The sequence below is a fragment of the Vairimorpha ceranae genome (genome assembly GCF_000988165.1).
Source record: "Vairimorpha ceranae strain PA08 1199 chromosome Unknown NODE_117, whole genome shotgun sequence".
NCBI lineage: Eukaryota > Fungi > Microsporidia > Nosematidae > Vairimorpha > Vairimorpha ceranae.
This window is the reverse complement of record NW_020169412.1, coordinates 1-9,751: the sequence shown is the minus strand read 5'-3', so window position 1 is coordinate 9,751 and position 9,751 is coordinate 1. Positions and strand designations below refer to the sequence as shown.

Genomic DNA, 9,751 nt, shown 5'->3' with positions numbered 1-9,751 from the left:
TCATTCTAGTTGTACAGTTTTCATTGCTTTCACAATACTGACTCGATGAACTAAACAAACGATTCTGAATAGTAAAATCGACGTGGGGGTAAAAATAAAAATTTTATTTATAAGAAAAAAGAAAAATGGGGTTGTGGGTACTTATAAAAAATATTTCTAGAAATAATTAATAATATGGATTAAATAGAATTATATAAAAATATAGTAAACAAATCTAAATTTTTTATTTTTTGGTTACTGCCAAATCATATATAAATATTAAATGTTGTAAATATTGCACCTAATCTTTTTCTACAATTAACAATTATTTTTCATTTCTTATCCCCAATGAGTGCAGTTGAAATGTCTTTTGAAAATTTAAATTTAGAAGTACCATTTATAAATCTTAATAACTTAAATAAAAGTTATGTTGACAAAGCGATTAAAACAAGAGGATTTGTGTGTAACATAAATGTTTTTAAAAAAACCACTTTTTTAACTCTTAGGGATCAAAACAGAACATTACAATGTGTTTTATCTACTACTGAAGCTGCAAAAAGTCTTAATAATGAATCATATATTGAAGTGGAAGGTAAGATTTGTTTGGTCTCGACAAAAATTAAGAGCTGTAGTTTTAGCGAATTAGAATTACAGTTACATACTTTTGCGATTTTGAATGCAAGTGAGTCTGTGTTACCATTTAGTTACAAAGACGTATCTTACACGCTAGAAGATTTAAAAAAATATAATGTAAGTCCGGTTTCCTATCATTTGTGTTTAGATAATCGCTCTTTGTATTTACGATCACCGCAAGGTTATGCTATTACTCGAATTCTTGACGCTGTTATGTTTAAGTTTAGAGATTTTCTAAGGTCTAATGGATTTATAGAAGTTAAAACTCCTAAATTAATAGGTGGTGCAAGTGAAGGTGGTGCTAATTGTTTTAAAGTTGACTATTTTGCAAAAACTGCTACTTTAGCTCAAAGTCCACAGCTTTACAAGCAAATGTGCATTTTAGGCGGGCTGAAAAGAGTTTATGAAATAGGGCATGTTTACAGAGCTGAAGAAAGTAATATTAATAGATATTTAAGCGAGTTTATAGGTTTGGATTTGGAGATGGAAATTACTGATAATTACATCTCAGTAATTAATTTTATTTATGATTTATTTAAGTCTATATTTGTATTTTTATCCGAAAGTTATTCTTCGGAGCTAGAAACTATTAAGCAATATTTCGAGTTTGAACCATTTATGTTTACTGATAACCCTGTTATTTTGGATTATATTGATTGTATGAAGCTACTTAAGGATGAATATAACATTGATATGAAACTTGAAGATGATTTTAACAATGAAAATGAGAAGAAGCTGGGTGAAATTGTTAAGAAAAAGTGGAATACAGATATTTTTGTTATTAAGGATTATCCAGTTTGCTGCCGCCCTTTTTACACAGCAGTTGATTCTAAAACTGGATTTACAAAAAGTTATGATTTTATAATTCGTGGCGAAGAAATTTTATCTGGTGCGGAGAGAATCAATTGCTATAAAACATTGAAAGAAAATATTGAAAGATGCGGTATTAATATTAGTAGTTTAGGTGGATATTTAGAAGCTTTTAAAATAGGTGCTCCACCTCATGGAGGATGTGGAATAGGATTAGAAAGACTTGTTAAGGCTTATTTTGGAATGAAAGATATTAGGTATTTCTCTCTTTTCCCTAGAGATCCAAATAGGCTTTATCCTTAATTAAAAATTTTTAATGACATTTTTGTAAAGACATACATTTAATATATTGTGGTATAAATCTTTTATAGTCTTACAGTGAACGATAAAAGAGGCCTACCTATACAAAGAAGCATACAATTAAAATTAAATGTCAGATAAAAAATTCTAGAAATCACAGGATAACAAAACTACATTTTAAAGTTTAAAATTATTATAATTATTTTTTTTAATTAATTTTTATAACTGAATAGAAAGATAACATACCATAAGTAATACTAATAACTGCTAGAGCTGTGTTTAAAGAACTACCTATAACTTTTATGTTTATAAAATAATAAAGACTCGCAAATATAAAACACATAAGAGTGGAAAATGTTCCACCAATAAATTTACACATTTTATCAAAATCTATATTTGTACAAGCCAATCCAAAGCAACTACTGATAATTAAAAATGAAGTGAAAGCCCTCACATATTTGTATTCTTTATTTTTTAAAATTTTTTCATTAATCATATTTAGTAAATATTGTTTACAAGGATTTGTCTGTAAAGGAACAGAAAGTCCTAATAACAGAATGTAAAACCACGATAGTGCTGCTTTTACTGTATCATTGGGATGCGTATTAATAAATGGTTTTACTATCTGATTACCAAAAGCCATATAACTGATAATACCAAAGAGCAAGTAAATAATGCTTGCAGATATAAAACTGCATAAAGCTGTAAGTTTAAATTTCTGTGTGTTGTAAAATTTCATTTCATTTTGTAGAGTAAATATGTTTTGGTGGCAAGTAAAACTAAAAACGAAAGAACTCAAATTTTCAATATAATTATGTGATTTTCTAAAGTAAATCAAGTTTGGCAAGTTTGTAAGTGTAATATATCTGTAATATGATGTACTTATTAAAAGAAGTATCGCTATTAATCCAAAACTGCTAGTATATTTCAACTTATCGAGCTTAGTCATAAAAATAAAAGGTGCAATAAAAAGTATTACAACAAAAAATACAAAATATAAATTTACGTTTAGATTATAATACTGAATTAAAAAATTAATTTGACACTTTATGTACACTAAATAAGCTATAGATACAGTATAACATTTAAAAATCACTACAATGTCAGCAAGATATTTTAAACATGGCATAAAATGGCGTGTGACGGTTGATAACGTATTATTGCGTCCAAATCTTGCATTAAGTTCAATATATAATAGTATTCCTGCATAAGAAGAAAATGCAGATATAAAAGTCAAAAATATGCTAGAAATTATTCCAAATTCAAGTACTAAAAATGGATAATTTAGTATTCCACATCCCATAGTTGTTTTTAATAAGTTTACGTAAATGGATAAAATTTCATGATTTGACTGTTTCATAAGGGGCAAATGTATAAATTTTGTACAGAATAAAAGGAGACAAGAAAAACTTTATTTATTTTATAACTACTTTGACATTGCATAAGTATTAATTTTAAAAAACGATTATTTTTGTTTTAAATAATTAATATATTTAATTAAAAGTTAAGTCGAACTGCAGATCAATCTTAAAATTAATATTTTGCGCATTATTATGTAGCTTATTTTACATAAGAAGGTAAAAATTATCAAAAAATTATAATTTTATTTATGTGTATAAAAATATCTTATTATTTTTATGAACGTATAACCAAGGCATTCTACAATCAAAATAAATATTTTTACAAGTACCTTGGATCCTATTCACAAATGAATATTGATTTTCTCCAATATTAACATAAAAAATTAAAATTTCATTTTCTGTGGAAACTGCTAAAAGAGAATGTACATCATTATAAGATATTTTGTAAAGATTATTATCTTGTACCATTGTATGAATTACAACATTTCTTTCATAATCAAAAATAAATATTTTTTTTAGATTATTAATTAAAAAAATTAAATTTTTATGAACAACAAAATCAATAATAAACGAAAAAATCGTAGATTCATTAATTAAAAGTTTCCTAGTTATGTCATATACTTTTAGACTATTCGATGTAATAACAAATAATAAATCATTATTAGTAAAAATTTTTGTTAATTTATCTAGTTTCTTAATCGGTACTTGAACTTGTGTATTAAAGAAATTAATAGATCTAGACGTAACATACAAATTGTACTTATCACAAGAAAAATCAAATACATTAGAACTTTCATGTAAAATTTTTACTGACTTATCTCTAATATCAACCTCATAAATTTTAGAAATTCCATTCTCTAATGTACATAAAGCTCTGATAGAAGACTCAAGCTCAACTTTCTCAATTATTCCATCAAGTTCATGTGTAAATATCCGATAAAAATTTTTTATTTCAAATATTTCTAACAAATTATTCGTGTAACAAGCAAAATATTTCCCATTTCGATCAATAACACACTTATCTTGTATTTTATAGTATTTAGCAAAAGTATGAGGAAAGTATAAATCTTCTTTAACAATGTTATTTTTTAACAAATCGCTAATTTTTAGTGTTTTTCTTTCTCTAGGAAGATATTGTTTCAAATAAGTCCTTCTTAATTCTTTTTCTAAATCCTCTTTTTTCATTCTTAAATCTACTAATTTACCAGTATATTGATCATTAACGTCTAGTACAATATTTTGATGATAGTCTTTAAGATCATCAGCCCAAATATCACTTATTACGTTTTTGGGTTCTGGCACAACTTTAGCGTAATCGTTCTTTCTTAAAAACTTTTTAACCATTTTTTCTTCGTTTAAAACACTGGATCCCTTTTTTACAAATTCTAAAGGTGTATTCTGTGTATCTTTAGAAAATGTTAGTTTGTAAGGGATATACATGTCTACTGTAGGATCAAGACAGGCATTCTTTTTGTATTTTCTTACAACTTTAATATCTTCTTTAGTTATTTCATAATATTTATTGTTAGTTTTAACAACTCTCTTTGTTTTTTGTTTTCTCCTGTTCAAAAACTTATCTATTCGATCCATTTAACGGTTAAAAAATTGATTGAAAAGTAAACATTTTTGCATTTCAAGATTAATCTAGACCCCTCATGACAAAAATAAAAATAAAAGGGATTTCTGTAGATTTTCCATATGAACCCTATGAGTCACAGAAACAAACAATAGAAAAAATTTTAACTTGTATGATGGAGGGATCTACTGGAATGATAGAAAGTCCTACAGGAACCGGTAAGAGTCTTAGCATTTTATGCGCAGTACTTGCATACAAGGAACATATAAAAAGGAATAACATACCGCTTCACAAGCCACCTAAAAAACCTCTTTTAGATGCCGTTGATGAATCTAAACAATCAGATATTAACGAGCTTCTTAATGCTACACAAGAAAAGGCTGAAAATGATAATGATTTCAAAATTTTTATATGTTCTAGAACACACAAGCAATTAGATCAGCTTGTACAACAACTTAATAAAACCAGATATAAACCAAGAATATCAATTTTAGCCAGTCGTAATCAATATTGCATTCATCCTAAACTACAAAATGTTACTGATAAAGCATCTGCATGTTCTGAATATATTAAAAAAAATCAGTGTAATTATGTTAACGGCAAAGATAGATTAGCAAAAAGAGTTGGACAAAATATTTTTGATATTGAAGAAATTGTACGAGAGGGAAAAAGATGCGGTGGATGCCCATATTTTGCCGCACGAAAATTGGCAGATGATGCTGATATCATTTTTGCGCCTTATAATTATCTTTTAGATCGAAATGTCAGAGGAAATACTGCGATTGAACTGTCCAATTCTATTATAATTATTGATGAAGCTCACAATATTGATGATGTTTGTAGATCATCTGGATCAATAGAACTTACATCTAATATTATTGATATTATTGTCAACGAACTTTTAAATGCTGTAAAAAAGTCAGCATATCTTGGTGAAACAAAAGGGGATTATCTAATACTTTTAGAATTATTTAGAAAGTTAGTATTCAATGTTGAAAAAGTTACATCTTTTGACAAGACAAATAAAAACGTTAAATTAAGAATACGAAAAGGAAAAAACATTAAAAACGAACTTATAGAAATGACTATTACGTGTGAATTTATGACACAATTTAAAAATGCTATTTATGGTATAGAGCAGGTTCAAGATGGCAAGTCTCTTGTAAGTGTTAGTACATGGCATATAATTGAAACATTAGATTCAATCCTTAGTCCTCTTCTTTTTTCTGATTGTGATGTGTATTCTTATGCGTTTAATAAATGTGAAAATGATTTCCAAGGACGAACTTTTTTTTCATATAATTTTTGGTTAATGGATGGTGCGTACGTTTTTTCGCCATTTGTAAAGCAAGTTAAAGCTCTCATTCTACTTTCTGGTACATTAACTCCTTTTGTGTCATTTTCTAGTGAACTTGGTCATAAATTTGCACATCAGATATCTGCTCCACATTTAATTAATGATAAGCAAGTACTTGTTACATGTCTTAAAAGAGGACATTTAAAACAAGAACTGATTGGAACTTATAAAATAGCTGAAAGCTTGGCGTATTTAGATCAAATTGCTAGAGTTGTGTACGATACGGCCTATAAAGTACATGGACATGGAGGAACGTTAGTTTTTGTGCCATCTTATACATTTCTTGATAATTTACATGCGCGAATTAAACTTTTAAGGCTTGATAATTTATTTTGCGAGCCAAAAGCAGGTGGTATAAACGAGTTTGAAAGCATTTTGAAAAAGTATCACAATCGAATAAATGAAAAAAAGCCAGTAGTACTGTTATGTGTGTATAGAGGCAAAGCATCAGAAGGTATTGATTTTAAAGATTCGTCAGCCAGAGCAGTTATTTGTGTAGGAATACCTTATCCTAGCCTTGTAGATCCACAAATAGAATTAAAAAAAGAATTTAATGATAAACACAAACATTTTAATGGTCGTAGATGGTATGAAACACAAGCTTTGAGGGCAGTTAATCAAGCTGTTGGGCGAGCCATTCGGCACAAGGACGACTGGGGCATAATTATCATGCTTGATAGTAGATACAGCGATAAACGAGTATCTGTTCAATTATCAGGATGGGTATCGCAATTTTTAAAAGTACATAATGACTATGAATCGTGTATAAAAAGCATTAATTTATTTCTTTCGGATAAAAGTAAACAATAAATATTTTTTTTACTTTTAAAAGAGTATTTAATATAAAATTTTGTCAGGTATTTATTTATATCGAAACTGTTATAATTAACTTTTCAAAAGCATATAAATATTCTTGGCAATGAGTAAATTTTAATATTAGTTTTATATTTATTTTGTCATATTACAAATTAAAATTTTAATAAATTATCTTAAAACACCAACACATTTCAATTAATTGTATTAAATCTTTGATAAAGCAGTTTAAAAAACAAACCTGGTATTTTAATCTTCTTTACTTTTTGTAAAAACTTAAAATACTAATTATTAAAGTTTTAAAAATAAAATTATTTTAAAGCCATAAAAATTTCAATTAAGTTATTTGTTAATGAGCTCTTTCATTTAACCATTTATAATGTAACAAAACTGCTATTTAATAAGAATGTTTATAAAATATTTTTCTATTTTGGTGTCACTATAAAAACAAAATATTACAAATTTTTTATTCAAAATTATTTTCTAGAAAAAATGAATTTTCTAGAATTTTTTTTTCTATAAATAATTTTTCACCCATAATCCTTCAATGTCAAACGAACAAAATAAAGAACAATATGAATTTGATGTAAATACAAATCAACTTATGGATATCATTATCAAGTCGGTTTATTCGTCTTCAGAGATATTTCTTAGGGAGTTAATTAGTAACTCGAGTGATGCATGTGATAAATTTAGATCATTGTATTTAGAGTTTCAAGAGCAAGGAGTAGTGACTGATAATCCGTCAGTTTTAGAGATTCAGGTGATTCCAGATTTAGTAAATAAAACATTAACTATTAAAGATAATGGTATTGGTATGAAAAAATCAGATCTTATAAGTTTTATTGGTACTATTGCTAGTTCTGGTACTAGAAAATTTAAAGAAGCTTTAGAAAAGAAAGAAGGTGGAAGTGGAGATATTAATCACTTAATTGGACAATTTGGTCTTGGTTTTTATTCTTCCTATCTTGTTGCAGAGAAGGTAGATATTATAACTAAACATCCTCTCGATGAAGCATTTGTATGGTCATCGAATGGAAGAGAAAGCTATACTATTCAAAAATATGAAGGTGAAGACTTTAATCATGGTACATCTGTAATTTTATATATTAAAGAAGGAAATGAAGAATTTTTAGAAAGTAAAAAAATTATTTCTTTGATAAAGAAACATTCACAATTTGTTCTTTATCCGATATTTACATACGAAGAAAAAGAAGTAGAAGTTAAAGATGAAGAAAAGAAAGAAGTTAAAGATGGAGAAGAAGGCAATGTTGAAGAAAAGAAAGAAGATACTGAAGAACCTGTGGTTGAAGAAGTAGAAGAAAAACCAGTTAAGAAAACAAAAGTTACTGAAAAAGTTAAAGTGAACACTGATAAACCGCTTTGGGAGAAAAATATCAAAAATGTACCAGAAGAAGAAATTACAAGTTTCTATAAATCTATTTCTGGAGACTGGGATAATTATCTTGCTGTTGAATCTTGGACTATTGAAGGTTTTATGACTCTTAAACTATTGCTTTTTATTCCTAAGAGAAGTAGAATGGATATGTTTTCAGGTAAAAATAAAAAGTCTAATAATATAAAATTATATGCAAATAATGTATTTGTTACTGATGATTTTGGTGATAATATTCCTGAGTGGATGAACTTTGTTGTTGGTGTTGTAGCTAGTAATGACATTTCGATGAATGTGTCAAGAGAACTAATCCAAGGACATAATGTTATGAAATTGGTGAAGAAAACACTTCCTCAGAAACTTATGGATATGATTACTAAACTATCAAGAGATGAAGAAAAATATTCTGCATTTTATAAGGAATTTGGTAATTGCTTGAAATTGGCTGTTTCAGAATGCACTGATTCTCAACAGGAAAAACTTGTCAACTGTCTTAGATATGAAACTTCTAAGTCTGAAGGTAAAATGAGATCATTTAGTGAATATGTTGACAATATGAAAGAAAATCAAAACCAAATTTACGTTTTGACAGGATTATCCAAAACTCAAGTAGAGCAGAATCCAATGTTAGAAGTATTTAAAGATTATGAAGTAATTTTTATGTATGATTCTATGGATGAAGTTATGCTTAGAGGACTTAAAAAATATAAAGAGAAAGCTGTTCAGAGAATTACTTCAGAGGGGGTCGAAATACCTGAAGAGGCTCAAGCGAATAAAGAAGAGTTAGAAAAAGAGTTTGAACCAGTAATAAATAAAGTTAAGGAAATATTAGGAAGTAATGTAGAAAAGGTCATATTGAATTTTAGATTGGGTTCATTACCTTCTGTTATTTCTACAACAAAATATTCTAACTCTGCTGCTATGGAGTCAATCATGAAGTCTCAAATTATTGCTGAATCTAATCCACTTGCCGCTATGGCTGCTACATCAAAAAAGATTTTTGAGTTGAATCCATTTAATCCAATTGTTGTAAGAATGAAAGATTTAGTTGCTGATGAACATAAAGAAGACTTTAAAGAAATCACCAATTTGCTATTTAATACTATGCTTTTAAATTGTGGATTTGTTTTACCTGATCCTCAGAGCTATTGCAGTACAATTTATAAGTTTTTATCTAAAAACAATCATTAAATGCGTTTAAGTTATTTTTTAATTTTTTAAAAGGTCTCACAATAATAAGCATGAATAACAACTGCAATGATTCAATAAAAAGGCGAATTACAGGCTTGAATTAAAAAAGGTAAAACGGGTTAAATATGCTCTCCGTTACAAAATTAAATTAAGACTTATTTTATTATACACAAATTTTACTTATAAGTTTAAATCTAGAAAAATAGCTACAACGATATGCTGTCATAGAAATTGTAATGGTTCTGCTTAACAGTAGGCAAATGGATTAAGTACTTGATCATCAACGTCTACATACCACAAGACAGGGACCTCAAGAGAGAGGTTCTTGCCAGACT

At 27.6% G+C, this 9,751-nt stretch overlaps 5 protein-coding genes across 5 annotated transcripts; 3 read left to right on the top strand and 2 right to left on the bottom strand.

The window, feature by feature from the left end:
• Positions 1-327: 327 nt before the first annotated feature.
• Positions 328-1,725, top strand: AAJ76_1170009424 (aspartyl-trna synthetase; the record flags this gene model as incomplete). The annotated part of the gene is made up of 1 exon (XM_024473821.1): positions 328-1,725. The coding sequence occupies one exon, from the start codon at positions 328-330 to the stop codon at positions 1,723-1,725; it is 1,398 nt and encodes a 465-aa protein (XP_024329855.1).
• Positions 1,726-1,930: 205 nt separating this feature from the next.
• Positions 1,931-3,082, bottom strand: AAJ76_1170006670 (aminoacid transporter; the record flags this gene model as incomplete). The annotated part of the gene is made up of 1 exon (XM_024473820.1): positions 1,931-3,082. The coding sequence occupies one exon, from the start codon at positions 3,080-3,082 to the stop codon at positions 1,931-1,933; it is 1,152 nt and encodes a 383-aa protein (XP_024329854.1).
• Positions 3,083-3,329: 247 nt separating this feature from the next.
• Positions 3,330-4,673, bottom strand: AAJ76_1170005079 (hypothetical protein; the record flags this gene model as incomplete). The annotated part of the gene is made up of 1 exon (XM_024473819.1): positions 3,330-4,673. One exon carries the CDS (start codon positions 4,671-4,673, stop codon positions 3,330-3,332), a length of 1,344 nt encoding a protein of 447 aa, XP_024329853.1.
• Positions 4,674-4,738: 65 nt separating this feature from the next.
• Positions 4,739-6,826, top strand: AAJ76_1170005013 (dna repair helicase; the record flags this gene model as incomplete). The annotated part of the gene is made up of 1 exon (XM_024473818.1): positions 4,739-6,826. The coding sequence occupies one exon, from the start codon at positions 4,739-4,741 to the stop codon at positions 6,824-6,826; it is 2,088 nt and encodes a 695-aa protein (XP_024329852.1).
• A 550-nt stretch (positions 6,827-7,376) lies between these two features.
• Positions 7,377-9,416, top strand: AAJ76_1170002375 (heat shock protein 90; the record flags this gene model as incomplete). Its single annotated transcript, XM_024473817.1, has 1 exon — positions 7,377-9,416. The coding sequence occupies one exon, from the start codon at positions 7,377-7,379 to the stop codon at positions 9,414-9,416; it is 2,040 nt and encodes a 679-aa protein (XP_024329851.1).
• Positions 9,417-9,751: the final 335 nt, after the last annotated feature.